The sequence below is a fragment of the Cyrtonyx montezumae genome, unplaced genomic scaffold, assembly GCF_038088225.1.
Source record: "Cyrtonyx montezumae isolate F1298 unplaced genomic scaffold, pur_monq_1.0 scaffold_4, whole genome shotgun sequence".
Taxonomy (NCBI): Eukaryota; Metazoa; Chordata; class Aves; order Galliformes; family Odontophoridae; genus Cyrtonyx; species Cyrtonyx montezumae.
This window is the reverse complement of record NW_027072045.1, coordinates 28997536-29015840: the sequence shown is the minus strand read 5'-3', so window position 1 is coordinate 29015840 and position 18305 is coordinate 28997536. Positions and strand designations below refer to the sequence as shown.

The window sequence follows — 18305 nt, the reverse complement described above, 5'->3', positions numbered from 1 at the left end:
GTTTGTCTTTAAAAATATCTGCTCCTTGAAGGCTTGTGAAAATCCTGATCTGAAACCTTAATCTAATTGTCAGCAACTCTAAGAAAGGGTCAGCTTCAGGTTGACAACACTACCAGAGGCAAGTCCATCAGAATCACGTAACCTAAAAGGTAACTTTTAGAAAGAATCAGTTATTTAGTACCATGTATGGAAAAGATATTAATTCAAATAGATTTGATGAAATACAAATGGTAGGTATATCCTGCACATTCTCACATTACAAATGCCAAAGAAAATGCTCTTAAGATTTTTTAAGAATAAGTTATAAATGATTGGAAGAAGCCATTTTTCCTTGGACCTGTCTCATTGTCTGAGATCTTTGTAGGCTTCTCTGATAACATTAGAAGTAAAGTGAGCATTAACTACAAGTAAGACAGTAGTCTCTTACTGCCTAATACTGCCAGAGTGGTATAGAGAAATCAAAGACTGTATCAGTTAGTCATAGTTAATCACTGTTACAGACTAACTCGATGTAGGTCCCAGACAAGAAAGCATAAGCCAGCTTGGCCCTTCAAGCAATTCAGACTTGATTGCGTATAGCAATGCTGATCTGTCTCATAAAACTGTTGTTAGCAAAGCCACAGTCCCACAGTATATGATTGTTTTCTCACAATTGTATCTTGGTTGTTTTTTCTTTATTCCCATTACAAGGAGTAGAAAGGGTTGCCAAAAACAGATTTTAAGTACCAGAAGTAGACTATACAGTGAGAGGTAATGTTTACTAGGCGTGTATATAAAAATGCTAAAAAAAGTAAACTATGCATTTCAATATTTGTACCGCAAGCAGAGAAACAGAAATTTAACTTGAAAAACAAAGTGGGAACACTTAGCTATTTCATGTCATCACTTGCTCAAAGAGTACTTACGTGCCAGTTGAGGCAGACATAAAGACAGGGCAGGACAGAAAGATAGGACAACAGCCAGCAGGGCACACAAGAACCCTGACTTGATTACTCCTGAGTCACTGTTATTTCCCCCAAAACTGATCCTGCAAATAGCTACATTTCAGGAAAGTTTAAATTCATTTCTTTCTTTCACATATGCCAAACCTTTAACAAAGCAGACAGAAACATGGATAGACACAGGAAAAAAGAACAATCTTTCCCAAACAGGGCAAGCAATACAAGGTATCATACCACATAAAGTAGAAATAAGTGGCATGGCTCAGCCCGAGTCTATATAAAATGTATTGATTCAGAACCTCACCACAAATGTGGCACCTTACAAAGCTCTGCTGGAGGTAAACTTCCCATGATGCTCATATAGTTGACAGGAAAAAAAAAAAAAACATTAACCCTTTCACCAGCAGTAAGTAAACTCTGCAATTCGTAGAAATAAATTTTGTAAACACAGGCAGATTTGCTTCTTTCTTCAGACTTAAATGGGAACAACATAAGATAAATATCCAGTGATTTTGACAATTCTCTATTTAACTTCACTTGGTCTGTCCCACTAGCCTTGATTATACACCTCTTATTGGAATAAAACAAATACTGGAATGCTGGTAGGAGGCTTACCTGAAATAAGACAGTAGTACTGAGCCCACCCTATTTGCTTAGCAGTGCTGATAAAGTATAAGTTAACATTTTTGCTTCAAGAAAATAAGAGTACTTAGGTCTTTTGGGACCCACAACCCCAAAGGCAGCAACTGTTTCCACAGCAATACCAAGAGGTGGTAACTAAGGGGCTTCAGAGTAGGTTTGTTCAGCACATTTTCTTTCTCTGAAGACTTAGAAACGTGGTGGTAGCTGCCACCTCACCCTGAGGGCAGAGGAGGAGAAAAGGATCTTAATCTTGACTCTCATCTTGTCAAGACATAACAACTTTAAAGCCTACACAGTACAGCTGGCCATCTTTTTTGGACTGCCATGGATGCAGAGGCTGTCTGGATGATTCCTCTGCGCTGTATTTTGATACTATTTACAGTCACGTCCTTTTCTTGGGGAGAGGGCTCCTCTGAGGAGAGGAGAGAACGCTGTGCCCCAGCACTGCTGAGGCTACCACTTGCAGTGACCTCACGTACATGCTCTCATCAGCACAGAATTTCAGTCTCAGATAAGAAACAGATGGGAACCTAACTGCAGAAAGAATTAAAAAAGGGGATTTTTATATTTAGCTTTTATTTAGGTCACCTCAATTACAAAAGAGCATGCAGAGGTTGTCTTCTTACAGGAGGACACACCAAAGTAGTATTGCTGGCACGACATCTGCATATGTTGCAGCCTATTATGCAGGTGTCCCCTCCTTAAATCCAAGTACTCTTCTAGATACCAGGTAACGCTGAAAAATGGGATGACAAGAAGGAAAGCCTCTCTTTTCACATCATGTAAGTTACACTGTACACACAAATAAACAGTGTTGTTAACAGTTACTTCACAGGGTTCAACAAATTCAGTGCGTTTTGCTGAAATTTAATGAGTTTTCTGAACAAGTAATTGTGTTAAAGAAAGGAGGGCTAGTACATTGTAAGCACTGTTTGCACAATTAGAATTTGTTAGTATGCTACCAGATAAACCTGTACTTTGCCTTTATTATCTTAATAGCAGTTCTACTCAGAGAAGTTCAGAAAAACGAAAGGTTCTATCTCCACTGCAAAGTTCCAATAGACTACCAAAGTTAAAGTCTTTTCATAATAATATACACTTTGTTTACCTTTTTTCCTTTCTTTGTGAGTGCTAATGCACGTGTCTGTGTACGATTTACTGACTGTGCAGCTTTTAAGGGCTGACAAACTTTTACTCAAGCTTCTTTCATAATCCATCCATACAGAATACATGGAACTTTTGACAAAGTGGAACACGTGGAGAAAAAAGATTGAAGAGCTTTACAACTGTTAAATGCATGTATGAAGTGGCAGATTTGTTTCAGGGTTTTTCTGTTGATTTTCTTATGGACTTTCACTTCAGCATTCAAGAGGCAGGTATTTGAAGATATTTTCAGTTCTTAGTGCCCAATTATCTCTGTTAGCTAAACCCACTTTGGTTAAAGCAGTGGGTTAGAGGCACCATGGAGAAGCATCAAAATATCTGCCAATAAAATGTTGCAAATATTAAAAAAGACTGATCTTCATATAAACAGCAGTAAACACGCATACTAGATTTTAAACAATATTCTAACATTTATTTGTTATTCATATATTATCCTTCTGATTTTCCATAATCAGTGATATTTAATTTGAATTCCCTTTAAGCAAGTTGTAATTAGGGCTTTATCATATTTAACTATAGGCATATAATCCCTCAAGTCAAAACAGAAACTAAAATGGATGATACTGTGATCAGATCTCTCATTCCAAAAATATTTTTTTGCCTCCAAAGCTTTGCATGGAAGAAAACACTTCTGAAAATGATACAAATAGTTTTGACATTAGGCAAAGTAAACAAGCAAAATAAAGATGGAAAAATCATGTGGTCAGTTTGCAAGTGCTGTTTATTGTTTGAGGCAGGGTTAAAGCCTTTTATAAAGACAAGAACATATATGCAACCAGACTGAAAGTGACATTAGGTTATAATAAACACCCATATACAGAACCTGCTGCTTATAATATGCCATGGCCAAAACATGTGTAGGCTTCAAAATAGACAATATAATATGAACAAACAAGAATTGCTGTTACTTCAGCAGCCAAAAGAGAACACAAGGGCCCTAAATACTTCTTAGAACTACTTTTGGGAGAAAAAAAAAAAACCAAAAAACCCACCAAATAAACAAACAAAAAAGAGAAAAAAAAAAACAGAAAAAATAGGCCTGTCATTTTCCTTTATCTAGTATCTCCTAGGATATCTAATGTGAATCGGCATTTCATCCGTAACCATCTATGACATTAGCAGGGTGGTTACAAGTGGCCAAAACCCACTTTCCAGACACCAGATTGTGTAGCAAGCAGCTCAGAGTTCAATTTAAACTCAAAATACAAGACACACTCCACAGGTGGTACGAACTAGATCACACTATATTGTTCATCACTGTTTTTAAGTATTTGCTTGATTTATTTCTGGAGTGAGTGAAGTCTTCCGGCTACTGAGCAAGGCCTCGAAGCCTCAGCAGCAGTAAGCTTTCCTTTGTCACTCCACCAGTCTCATTCTTTTACACAGATCAAATTAATTTCATGATTCGCTTCAACATCCAGTTCACTTCTACCCAAAAAATCAGCTGACAATAGACAAAAACAGTGAACAACTTCTAAAACTTAACATGCATCCTCTAGGAAAGTAAATTAAGAGCACCATCTAATTACAGACAAGCCAAACAGTCAGACAGTGATGACACTCAGCCAGGAACAATATGCTTGTGTTATGGACAGCTCAGAAGACAGAATTTTTGCATAATCCTGTGCCAATCACACTAACTAATAACATTTACCATTAAATACTTATTAAGCATTAGGTTTTCAAGTTCATGATTCTAAGTATCTCAATCTGTTTCTTACAGAAACAAGAAAGACCATGCATTCTTGGTTTTTCACTGAAAACTTCACAGTAGCCTTTCTTATGTAGACTTCAAATGGGATTAAACAGAACATTTCTCCAGAAAATATTAGTAAAGCTGTTAATTATGTTAATTCTGCCAGTTACTTTTATTGACGTTTTTCCCCACTGAGTAGTCATGCCCATCTGGTGGCAATTTTATTTTACATCCCTCTTTTTTAGGCCTTTTTTCATTCCAAATTTAAGTGTTTAATTCTAAATGTACTCTCTACACAAGTAAAGTATATCTTGCATAATGAACCAGGAACAATACACACTGTCGATATCGTAATTAAGTCCCTTTCTGACTACACAGAGAACCCATGCAAGTTTAAAACCCATACGGTATTAAAAAAATGACCCCTTTTCTGAAGATCAAGGTAAATAAATTTGAGATGTTGTTTAATAATTAGGAAATGTTGTTTGTAAAACTGTTCAAACCTTTTTCCTTTGCTTATAAGCAAAAATACAAATTGACTGTAATTAGCATTGACGAAATATTTTTTGTATACATTTTTCCTTTTGAAACGAATAATCCAAATAGTCTCATTTGTAGAAAAACCAAGAACACCCTATGAAGAGGACTCGTGTGAGCATATAGGGGGTGATAGAAACAAAAGCACTTAATTCACAAGAAAAAAATAACAAAAAACTTAGATAAGGGGCTTTTTCATCTGAAATTATGGCCCTTCTCTTTTATAAACACTTCGATATCGCCAGCCACTCTCACTCAATGGGCGAGGAGGAGATAAACATGCTGCTTTTGTGTGGTGCCAGCCAATGGAGCATGCTCAGTGAGGGACCAGGTGTGACCCCAGCACTCCTGCGTGCAGCAGCTGGACCGCGCAATCCATCACCGTGCTCCTCCTGTCAGGCTGGGTGCTCTGCCACAGCTGTCTGTCACGCTGGTGGATGGGACCTGCTTAAAGGCAATCATGTCAATCTCTATGTGACTACTCAGACTGAGATGGAAGGATGGTCTTGACAGGCCTGGCAAAGTCAGCAGGAGGCACTAGAAGACTTCAGTTACACGCTTAAAATTTAGATTCACTTTGTGCTTCTTGTGTGGAGGGACTGAAGTGGAATGAAAGAGTGCCGTGTTTTATAGCTGGTCATCTCGGATGAATCTGTTGCCTTCGGAATGTTTTCCATAGTAAATGTAGCGGCATTTTCCCAAGATTCCTACAGGAAAAGGGAAATGAATTACAATTAGGAGAGTTGTGGAAATTACAATTAGGAAAGGGGTGAAGAAGCACAAAAACAGGGACATTTGAAAAAAGGAAAAGAACTATTGTCTTGTAAAAGAAAGTTTGTTCTTTGGCAATATTCAGTATTACCATTTCAATCAGCAGGGAAAACACACGTTCAGATACCTTTGTGAGATATCATGTTAAACAAATATCTGTAAATGTCTTCAAAAATTGAATCATCTTGGAACATCATACTTTGTATTTCACATCACAATGACCCTCTGCAACTTTTGAAAAACAGAGAGCCTGGATTGGACACACATTTGTGCTGTCTGCAGTCTCCATACTATGTGTTTGCTAAGTGATTAAAAAACAATTCCAATTGTTAACTATGCTAAATATCTGCACACGTGGAGAATACTTTAAAAAATTAGCCAGAATACTGCTTTTGGGAAAGCAGGCACATTATTCTCTGTGCATGCAGGAGGGAAGATGCCTGAGGAAGCTTTAACTGCTGTGGGTGAGACATACATACCTGCAGACCTCACGACCTTATTCAAAAGCATCCCCTCTGGTGGTACTAAGTGGTATGCAAAAGCGTAAGTTCACAGTCACATCCCACCTGTGAACATCCTCAAAGATGCTAAATTTTACCAGCAGAGTTGTTCTTTATTCCCCTGGGCACATGCAGTCAAATTAAAGTCACCTCTCACACACAGAAAGTAAGGTGAAAGAGTCTCCTCTATCTTGGGAGTGTCTAGCCCAGCAAGTGCTGATGTACCTAGCTCATCCCCGTAAGGGCACACATAACCTCGCCAAAAGGAGACAGTCACTGCTGTACATAAAGGGTAAAGATGGGGGAGGAGCCGACCCTCAACTCCTTGTAGTTCTGCTTTCCCAGGACTCACACAGCAGGTACTGTAGCCACCTGCAGTATCAATAAAGTATGAAAGCTTTTCTATTCTGAATCTACTTTTCCAGTGTAATGTATACCAGATAAGAACCTAAAGTCTTGGAAGACATGGGCTGTGGACATGTAACCCATGCTCCTCTTTCCTTCTAAGACAGGATAGCAGCACATTCTTATGGAACAAAAAACAAACAAACAAGCAAACAAACAAAAAGGATTGTCCTCTTGTTCACTGTGAAAAACACATTTAACACATTTCTTTTCAGGAGAGCAAAAGTGGAGACTGTATGTGCAGAGCTTGATCCTACTCCCTTCTCCACAGAGCTTTCATCAATAATTTCAATTCCTGTCGTCTCAATGGTAGGGCAGTATCCACATTAAGAGCATGATGTTATCATTCCTAAACAAGCATCTAGCAAAAAGCAATTCCCCACCCCACCCCCTGGAACAGATGGTATTCCAAGTCAAACTGCAGCAGGCATTGGATTGGTCACCAGGCTGTTTGTAGCTCTAAATCTAAAGGATATGATCAGTTTATTAATGGTACTCTTCAGACTGCTTTTTCCCTGGCATTGATAGAAGTGTTGTTTGAGGTCTGCCGCATTTCTTGAGGACTGGAAGCGAGACTGTTTATAGAGATGCTGGTGAGAGAGTGCTGTTTGATGAATGCTGGAGACTGTAGCTAGGTGTCAGCGCTTAGAAAATGAGGCAAGGACATGAGGTATTAATATTGTCAATGATCTCTTGACAGGAAAACAGATACTGCATTCACCGTCAGATTTAAATAGACATCAAGTGCATTAATGACAAAAGGGCAGACTTCAAACAAAGGGGCTGTATGGTGCTGCACTGAGCAAGTCTCCGAGTTGGCAATAACCTGATCTGAAAAGACACTGTCAGGACTACAGACAGGCCCCGAATTGTGTGCGGTGACAGAAAACAGAGATGCTGACAGAGATACCAGTGCCATATTATGCCAAGTATATTCCAGTGCTGTCTTCAGCCCTAACTAAATCTGACATCATTTCCTATCGCTTATAGTATTCTCCTCTGCTCCAGCAGAATATTTCTCCCCAGACATCATTACAAACTCCAGCGTAGTTTTAAAGTTACTGGCAGGCCTGTTCTGTCACGGAGGTTGGGTCTAGAGGCCTTAGGATAACCTCAGTCAATCTAAATTTGGAGCTTGCTGGAGAAGTGCTCTCATTTTCACTGATATCTCAGCTACTTGAGGTGATCTGAACGCTAAAGTGTGAGGAGCTGTCACCTTGAATAAAATCCTTAAAGTAAAGACGCTTGGTTCCTGGGATGTTCAGCAAAGATGTCGGACAGTCTGGCAGCAGGAAATGAAATCCAGCTGCTGCTGCTCGCCTGGGGATAAAGGTGCTTGGGCTAGTGACAGTTAAAGTCAGCTGAAATTTTTTGAACTCCTGCAGCTTACAATTGTTTAAATTAAGGAAGTGTTGTCTCCACAGAGATTCCCTACCAAGGCGTACAGCTGTGATTCGATTGCCAGGCATATTACACACACTGCTCAGAGAGTCTTGATAAAAGCACAGTTGAAAATGTTGCCATGAGACTCTATTTATCATGAAGGTTATTTGTAAAACAATAATCTGGCTCATAAATTAAATGCAGTGACTGGCTGGGTTTTGTTTTGTTTTCTCTCTCTTCTCCCACCTCCCTTCGACAACTGCAGAAAACCAAGAAATATAAAAGGCTTATGTGCTGCAGTAAGGGGTCTGATGCTAAGATATGTCATACATGAATTTCAGCATTCTGCAGTTTGCCATCCAGCCCATCTGCAATTCCATTCTCTCCTTGCAGTTCAGGGGCATGAGCACGCTTGCAGTTTTGCACATAGACAAGGGAAGGAACAAGGGGGGAACAATACATCTCTGACTTTTGCGCTGCTTTTTAATTAAAATATCCAGCATTAGCCATAATAAGCTAAGTATACCTCCTATGCATCAAAGCAACTTACAACATCCTGAATGAGGTTCCTGCTCACGGTTCTTGAGAAATGACAACACAAGGTCTCCTGAGAGATCATCCTTCCCCAAATGAGGCTTCTAATTTTTCTTAAATAGCTGCCTCTACCATCACCACAAGCTGTTAAAACTATAATTATGAAAAAAATGCACTGGAAAAATCATTTTTAAATTCACTCTTTATCTTTTAAATGTTTTCCCTCCTCAGAATGGATGTTCTAATTACGCTGGTAAGTAATGACCTTGCAGTTGCTTGCATGTGTTTTGGTATCAGTCTTTCCTCACAAACACATTGTAATGTCAGCAACGCCAGCTTTTCCCTAGCTAAGGGAAAACCCAATTATCCAAATAAATAAATAAATTCATACATGCATACTAAAGCACATGAAGAATTGTTCAAGTCATATTTGCTCCTTTTAAATTGGACGTGTTGCAGAGAACTACTGTGCAATTGTGTCTCTGTACACTTTAACAGAGTAAGAAAAGTTTGTAGATCTTCATGTATTACGTGGAAAATAGTAAAAAGAAGTTGCAGTGGGATGTGCTAGCCTTACAGATCATATAGCCTCAGCCATAGGTCCAAATTCAGCTCAAGCCTACAAAAACCTAAGGAAAACGTTATCTGGCAGAATCTCATGGTCTACCTCAGTTCACACTTTTTTCCTAATAAATAAGTGCTCTGCACGTATTAAAAATTTCAGACATCATTGTGAGGAGCATTTGCTAGCAGCACAGCCTTCTCTGATAGCATTCGTTCTTCTTCAAAAAGTAATGGCACAACTAACTAGTCTAGTCAAAACTTTTGCTTCTGCCACTCAAAACTATTGCCACATCTGATCAAAATCCCCCTCAGATACCCATTTTAACATCAAATGTTTTTAACAAGCCCTTCTGCAACTGCAAACCACAAGGTATTCACAATTAAAATTGTCAAACACACTGGTTTACAGTGTACAGCAGGTAACATTTCAGCATACAGTCCCTTGCCTACCTTTCACATGGGTTAACCACAGGTCCTCATACTAGGCACAGTGGTCAGAGAGTGAGAAGGCTGTTCATACACAGGCTTGATATTGTAATGGGATTTCACTTTGCATGAGTTTAATTCGAGTACAGTACCTAAATCCTCCACTGCCAGTTTGTATTTGATCCATATTCACCTCCCTTTCCACAACCTGCTGTTGTATAGTTCTGCTATAGGCTATTAAGCAGCTGCCATGTTCCACCAAGAAGCTGGGTACGTTTCATTGTGGTTATACTACCAATCTGCAAATTGTTTTGAGACTGTTCAGGATGAAATATCAGTACCATTACCATTTTTTTTTTCATAGGCACTTGGGCATTTTCTACAATTAATGAACAGAAGTTGCAAAATTCCCTTAAATATTAATATGAACTTCCTTCACAGGAAATAATTCCCTACCTACAACATTCAGAGGAGAATAAATTTGTATCTACAAATAGTTTCACATCTACAATGCTACTGATTTAGGCAAGTCAGCTGCAGTAATTTAAGACTCTAAAATCCTTTTATCTAAAGGTGTAAGTGAAGGTAGTCTGAAATAAAAAAACAACTCTTGCTCAGGAGTTCAGTAAGTTTTCATTTTATGCTTATTTTCATGGAAATATTAAAAACTTTACATCTTCTTGATAATTTCTTATTCTGAATTTCACTTTGGCTTTCTATAAGAAGTGAAGCAGTAGGGTCTTTCGACAGTCAGTAAAATACAGGCTACTTTTCATGTTGTACTGTTAAATCAGATTATGTATATACTCTCAATGTCATTTTAGTGTTGTGCTTTTTAAAAAGATAAACAAAAAATCATTTTAATTATATCTGAGATATTTATTCTATAATCACTGTTAAGAACATTAGAGCAACTAAATGCTGTAAAAAGAATCAAAATGTTTCCAAGCACATTGCCAAAATATTTGCTTTTTTATCCTCAAGAAATAATTTCTGACATAAACAGAACTGGACCATGTAATTATTTTCAAACAAGAAAATAAAACTTAAAAAACCCCACAAAACTGCCCGAATTCCAGGCAAATCTGCCTGATATTTGTGCAGCACAGATCCATGCAAAGGTTCACAGAATAGAAGGGTGGGGACCTGAGGAGGATGTGTGAGAGAGGGCAGGTGGTAACTATCCCACAGTGAGAGGAAAAACAAAAGAGAGTGAACAAAAAGCTGACTTGGGCCCAGATAGTGAGCTTTTAGTTAGTTACTGAATCTCATGGCTGTAACACAAGGGAGGTACTGTACAAACATAAAAAATGAACTTCTTTTTTTAAAAACAACAGTGTTGAATGCTTTTACAAGTCACTCAGCCTTCAAAGGTTAACCACCTGCTTCAACTTTCAGTCGTCCTAGACAAAGACAACCCTAGAGAAGATCAATTGGAAGAGAAGTGTAAGGGACAAGTGCTCCTGGAGCAGCAAAGTATGTAGCTCCAAGAGATCTACTCAAGCTTTCACCCTGCTCTGCCAACATAAAACCCAGTATCATGCAGCAAGCAAGTCACTGTCAGTATGGAGGAGCTCAAACTCAAAAACTGCAGCATAATCCAGAAGAACAGAAAAGCTGCAGCTGTTAATGCCAGTGTGAAGGAATCCATGCCCACTACTGTTTAACCTGCTCGTTAGGACTGCAGCTTCCAGAATGCCTGACTACAGGTGGGATTCAAGGCAAAGGGTCAAGACTCCTTAAATCAGTGCAGTGGGAACAACAGAAAGAAGAGCATACAGCCAACAAAGAAACAAAAGGTCTTTGGTTGTGCTGCAGCTGCAAGCGACAGAGACAAATCCAGTCCTTACACAGGCTGACCTCTTTTCGGCCAGTCCTAGCACAGGAAGGATTACTCCAGTGGTGACAGAACACGAATTTCCACTCTCCTGTCAGTACGCTCAGTCCCTCTGACGGCCAGTTTCACAGGGCCCTCTGATACACCTCCTTTCCACTCTCACCCTTTTCCACGGTGATTCTTGGTGGTCTATTTTCCCCATTATAAGGATTTTGAAGGAGACAAGAGTACAGAGGGCATATGTTACAGTCTGCATCTCTACTCTGTATCCATTTCTTTTGTCTTGATTATATTGACCTATATGTTTGTAAGCACCTAATGGGAAGTATGTACCTTTCCATATGTTCTCCTGACAGAAAAAGCAACTTGCCCTGATCATCACCCTCCCTGTGTGGGTAGCAATGCTAAAAGAAAGGTAGCCTTTGCATTCAGGGAGATGAATTACCTCTTTGATCTGCTCTCTGCACAGGGATTCCAAAAAATGATAATATTTTCCTCTGGACACTCCACAGCATGAAGCATGAAGTGATCCCTCAGACTGAAAGAAATTACTAAACAACACAAAATTAAATCCACATCCAGTCTGTGGTAATGGTGTTGGAATTACACACCTATTCTAGAGCTGAGAGGAATCAGAGCAGGGAAACTAAGACCCTGAATTATTGCAAGCATCCTGCACAGACAAGTGCTGTGACATGTCAAGTCTCACTGGCCTGTTTGTAGGAAGGGGGGAAAAGGGGGAGTATGTGGAGAAGTGAGAGTAAGGGAGGGGAAGGAAAGCAGTCAACAGGGAGAGGATGTTGGAAAAAATTGCAGTGAAGGTGATAGGAATACAAAGATGTGAAGTTTGCATCCCAGGCCAAGGGAGCTGCATAAATGTTCAGTGTAAACTAGCAGTCAAGCTGATGTGTGATAAAGTGCAGCCTGCTGTAAATACACTTCAGGGCTCTCAAAGCAGCTGGGATGAAACTTGTAATTTGGAAGATGGGAGGGAGTAAAAGAAAAAAGAGAAAAGAAAAAAAATGCACAGCAAGCTTTTTCTCACATAATCTGTTACTGGAAAATTGAGAAGCTTGTCCAAGTCCGTGGGAATAAGCTGATGAGCTGATACTTAATAATAAACCATATTGTGTCATGGTGCAGAATCATCTAGATCCATTCAGGCCACAAACTATATTACTTTATACAGCCCTGGCTGACATACATTTAAAGCCCTCTACACATTAAGGAGCCATTAGGCTGACAGATTAAAAGTTATCTTGGAGCTAATGTTTCCATTATGCGTATCCTGGCAGTGGAACAATCAACACACTGTTCCTCAGATGTCATACTTTGTTTAAAAAAGGGTAGGGGGGAAAAAGGGGGAAAGGAGGGTATCTCTCCCTCCTTGAATGACACTGACGTGATCAGCTTTGATCTGGGCATGTGCTGTCTACAGAATCTCTACTGTTGGCTAAAATAGGATCATTTAGGGCATAATACTTTAAATCATTAACCAGTCTCATACTCCTCTGGGTATCACTGTTACACTTTAAGGTCCCACACGTGGGATTTCTTTGGAATCTTTCCATGCTTATTGCAACCATCAACAGAGAAATATGCTGGGGGTGGGGTGGGTTGGGGGGTGTCTTACTCTGAAGAAAATGAAGCAAGAAGTACCAAATGTAAAAACTGAATGCTTTTTCTTTTCTTTTTTTTATCTGTCCTTACCATGCTCACTCTCTCAGATAGTGTCATGGATTAAATTAATGCAGGCTTTACAACAAAATACGTCTTGTTGAATATGCTGAAATTTTTAAGCAGATGTTTCTAAATTCTCCGGCACATATATGCAATTTCCAAAAAAAACAAAAAACAACAACAACAAAAAAAAACAACCCGTAAATACATAGGAAATGTCTTTTCAGCATGCTCAGTCTAACAGATGAAATCATACTTAAATTCATATACAGAGAATTCCACTCTTGTGGGGTATGGAGGAGTAAGACATACTCAGTTAACAGCTCTTTTCGTCTTTTGAATCCTTCTTCATACATACCATTTCCTCGTACATCGTATAAGTAAAAGCAGTAGACTAAAGGCAGACCAAATAACTGTCAGGACCCAATGCCAACTGGGTTGCGATTGCTAAATATCCTTCGTCTCTCAAGCAATGCTGGAGCGGCTTCATCGCTCCCTGCTGACGGCCAGCACCGGCCGAGGACCAGCAGCAGCCCCAGCCAGCAGCCGGCAGCAGCAGCGCTAGAGGGCAGCATGCATTTGTCTAACGAACGGACCACGCCAGCCAGCGAAATTTTCCACTCTGGCAATTAAAGCAATACTGTTTGCTGTTTTGCAGCCAGTTTCTGTCACGATCAAAGCCTACGTTCATGCTTTCAGCCTCTCGCCCAGGAGCCTGACTGCTGGTGGACTAAACTTGGTGAGCATCAGTATGTGTAACAAACAGATGGTTGCAAAGAGGATGTCACCGTGCAGTGGTCTGAATAAAATGGAGGGAGGTGATGGCCGAGCACATCACAAGGTCCCAGGGCATGGTGTGGCACTCGTTGGCCTCACAAAACATAAATGTTACAGCTCTTTGGAACCATCTTTCTATTGCTTTTGATAATGCACCAGTGAAATGATGCTAAGAGACACTTTTATTATATTTGGAATGATGGGCAGGAAGGTTGTAAAATCCCATCTCTACAGTATACTAAAGTTCAGCTGTTCAGCATACATTCACCATGCTAACTCGGAATATTTTCAGTTAATTTGGCTAACATATGCAAAAATGGCATTTCTGTAGGTTGCTCTGTACTTTGGGTCACATTCTACTAATAATATGCACATTAATCAGCACTGGAGTTAAACCATAAAGAATGACAAGGTCATTAAGAAAACAGAAAGCGAGTATAATTATATTGTACCTCACAAACTTTAACCATGCACAGATTGCATTAGGAGTAAAACGTGAGGGGAAAGAAATAAAAAAGAAGAAATAAAAAAAAAATGAAGCAAGTTCTTTTAGTAACTGTGGTAGAATTAAACAAATGTACCATGATTTATGGGACAAAAGGCAAACTTTTGGAATAATTGTTTGGAAAGTCTGCAAGCATTCCAATAAAATTACAAATTCTTATGTGAAAAAAATTTGAGCAGCAGAGCCCTTCTGGAGAGTTTAGACATGAATTTGGCTCATTTCATGAGTTAAACTTGCTTTTGGACCTCAAATGTGTTCCTGCTGGAGGAGTTCACATTAGGAAAAAAAAAAATACAAAATTCAGTCTGGCTCAACTGGTTCATAATTTCTCAGGAGAGGCATCTGAAATAAAGACAAGTTGTGTTTTATTTTAAAAGCTGGGAAAGAAAGTCCAATAAAATTAAAGAGAGTAATGAAATAGTGCTGCTGTCACATTATGATACAGTTAAGGAAAACTTCTTTGCATGCCATTACTTGGTCCTTTCCATAACTCCTTCCCCGGAAACAAAGGAAACATTTAACTAATTGCTGATGATAGGATTGCCATGATTCTTTCTAACACAGAACCAAGCATTCTTAAGGAGCTGATACTACAAGGACCTGGATTCCCTTGATTTTCAGTGGAAGCTGAAGGCATTTAGCACTCTTGTGAGATGCAACCAGACCCCACACGAGCAGAGAAATCTTTTCCCTCTTCTGTTGCTGTTGCTGTATAGCATCAAATGAAATCAGAGATGCATCTGGATGCAAGCAACCGAAATGTTCAGTAAATACCTAGTTCTATGGACCAAATCTCAGCTTGTCTCCTAATAGAATTCAGTTCTCTGCTATAACACATCTACATCACCATCTGCTACGCCAAATACTTGTTGGCCATAGTCTAATTCCCAAACATTGTCCGGCTCCAGTACTGAATGCCAAAATATTGTCATTGTTTCCTATCACCAATTCTTTCCCCGCCTTCCTCAGCCTCCTTTTCAAAGCATGCTAATGAGAGAGGGGCTGAAGTTTAAATCACAATGAACGGCAGAATGCAGCTTACAAGAGTACTTTTAGCCTCCATGGAAGCTTTTGCTAAAGATAAAAGATAGGAGGCTAAGAAATAGCTCAAGAGAGGCACATTAAAACCTCTCCATTAGGGTCAGAGTCATTAAAGTTTAGTCAAAGCACCAAAGACTTTCTAACAAGTATTATGCTTAGTAAACGTTTTCCACTGGAGCACGGATATTGGTGAGAGCTTTTGGAGTGTGTCAGTTAATCAGTATTCACCCGCTTTGACAGCTTGAAATATTACTCACTTATTTGGCTGGTTCAAATTTGTCAGACTTGACTATGTTGTAAGTTAACATGTCCCCGTGTTAAAAAGGAGCCAACTGGCAAATGTGCACATTGGACCTAATAAAACACATCTGGCCAAACAATCAAGCAACACTGATCACTGTATCACTCACAAGCACAAATTAACAGCAACTGTCTCTGAGACTACCAAGGTAAACAGGAAGCAATAACCTGCTGCCACTTCTGTACCAAATGCCCTTCAAATGGTTAACTGAAAAGATAAAGACTCTGCAGCATTCTGTTTCCAAGACATTCAATTGCTTGGTTAAAGCTACATAAACGTTTTAGATTGCTTGGGTCATTTGCTGATACAAGAGGAAGAAATGCTTCAGACAGAAGCCGTCCCCTAGTCCAGAGAAAGCTTTTCTGCCAAGGAAGCCCTATCTGCCATGGGAAGGCCACTTAGGCAATGGCTTTCACAGCGAATGCTCTTCACCTTTGCTCTCATAATGTGTTCCACTGAAACACAGAACCAGAAAGCGCTCTGCAGTATCAGCTTCAATAGCAGTCCCATGGATTCATGCCTAGAGAGCTCGTCACATGCAGCCCGTTTGGTTAAACACATCCAAGAGCAGAGTGTGTGACTGCTGCTGTCAAACCTGGGGCAGCTCTGAGCAGGCTTTGTCCTGGAGGAGGAAACGCTAGGAGCGGTGCTGTTAGGCACAGCGACTTCTATTGCATCCTTTGTGCTCCAGAGAGCACAGCAGCAATGCACAACACAACCGCCCTGTTAAAGACCTCAAAGATCTCAAAATAGTAACAAAAAATGATTCAAGAAAGACCTTTTTCAAGGATAAGGAAAGTTTAACCACTTACGTGCATGCAGCAAACCCCCTAATCCTTTCAGAGGAGCTCCTGGGAAGCAGCTATATGCAACTGAAATACTTCAGACTTTGGGTAAAACAAGCTTGACTTCCCTGTTGGCATCTCCGCTGAGAGCAGACACCCACCCTACTCAGAAAACATCAAACGTGGTTTTCTGCTAGCTGGAGCTGGAGTGCAGCTGAATACTGAAGGTAGGGGGAGGAGAGGTCATCGAGGAAGGAGTAGTTAACAGGGCAAAGTGAGTGTTATAATCCCCAAATTGCAGTTGGACTGAATGTTTTCAGACAATTTGCCTGTCTAAACTGAGACAGTATCATTTTTCTTTCTTCTAGGAGAGGGTTAAGAATAATCTGAAGCTGGAAAATGGTTGCTGTTGATACTAGTGAGGCCTTCTCTTTAACTAGATCCTTCAGGAAAAAACAAATTAATCAACAGCCAGCTGAAGTGGGTTTAATGATTGCATTCTGCATACAATCAGCTTTTCCCTTTTCAAGGGCCATCAATATGTCAAGGGAAGACATATCTGAAGGATATAGCTCTTAACATCAAGGTTATCTATTCTCCACAAGGCTCCCACTCCTTACTGGGCTGATACTTTACACTGCCTGTGTCTAACATTTTCATCAACTCTGCAATCAATCAAGGTAATAATGTTGTGCAAAAAATCAATTAACAACGCAATTAAACTTTCCTTATTATCTCAAAGGGCTGAAATAATACCTAAAGGGAAGATAGACTCACTGAATGCAGACATCCATAACCCAATGTGAAAGTGAATTATGAGGTTAGACAGATGCAGGCATGTACTGGCGCTGTTATTTTCAAAGGGATATATCTCATCCAGGCAGTGTATCAGTCACCACCAATCCCATACCCTAAAATTCCGAATTACTTTTAAGAAATATACGATGTGCAATATCCATTTCATATTCTCTTTTAGAGATAAACCCCCCAAAATCTGAACAGGAGTATTATTCAAAGACAAAATGATCTTTCAAAGAGAACATAAAATATAAAAGCTATAATAACATTTACATCTGTATACCACCCATGTCTGTAAATGCAGGTCATCAATTATACATAATCTGTAGTGAATAAGAAACAGAAGAAGTGGCACAACATTTAAAGGCCGAAGGTTCATATTTGCAAATACCTTGCATCAAGTACGCTGAAGGAAGAGCCCCCAAAACACACGTGCAGTAACAACAGTGAGGTGTGAAGTGTCACTCACTGAAAATAAGACAGAGTACCTACATTATTTTGTAATTACATTTAACCCTCATGGAAACATCATTCCCAAAAGCTGAAAGTTTTAACATGCATTGAAAAAAGACAATTAACCCCTTGCTGCCGGGAAGATTTGGCTTTTTTGCATAAAGATATTTAAGGATCAGGGTGCTCAGCACACCAACACAGTGGAGTTAATACAATTAGGAGCAGAGAAGCAACAGTCATGTCAGAGCTGGATGGATAAAGATTTGCAGGAGAAGGAAGAAAAGTAGAGAAAGAACATACCTAAATTCAACTACCATATGGATGATTTTACTAGTCCCCAAGGACAAACAAATATGCTCCTATACAAAGACAAGGACCACGACCACACCAGGTGTTTTTTTGTTGTTGATTTTTTTGACACCTATCATTTTCTATCGCACAATCTGAGCATCCCTCCACAGCCCCCCCCCTATTTGTTTCTCAACCTACACACTCTGCCTCCAGCCTCCATTGTTTTCATTCAACATAGACAAGAAGATAATGAAACTAGAAAAAAAAAAACATT

The 18305-nt window shown here is 39.6% G+C and overlaps 1 protein-coding gene across 1 annotated transcript in view; it reads right to left on the bottom strand.

The window, feature by feature from the left end:
- Window positions 1–3750: 3750 nt before the first annotated feature.
- Window positions 3751–18305, bottom strand: part of LRMDA (leucine rich melanocyte differentiation associated) — a 632273-nt gene continuing 617718 nt past the window's right edge. Inside the window, exon 7 of the mRNA XM_065746534.1 lies at window positions 3751–5687. Within this exon, the coding sequence (XP_065602606.1) occupies window positions 5608–5687 (80 nt within the window). The 3' untranslated portion in view covers window positions 3751–5607. The remainder of the gene's footprint in view (window positions 5688–18305) is intronic.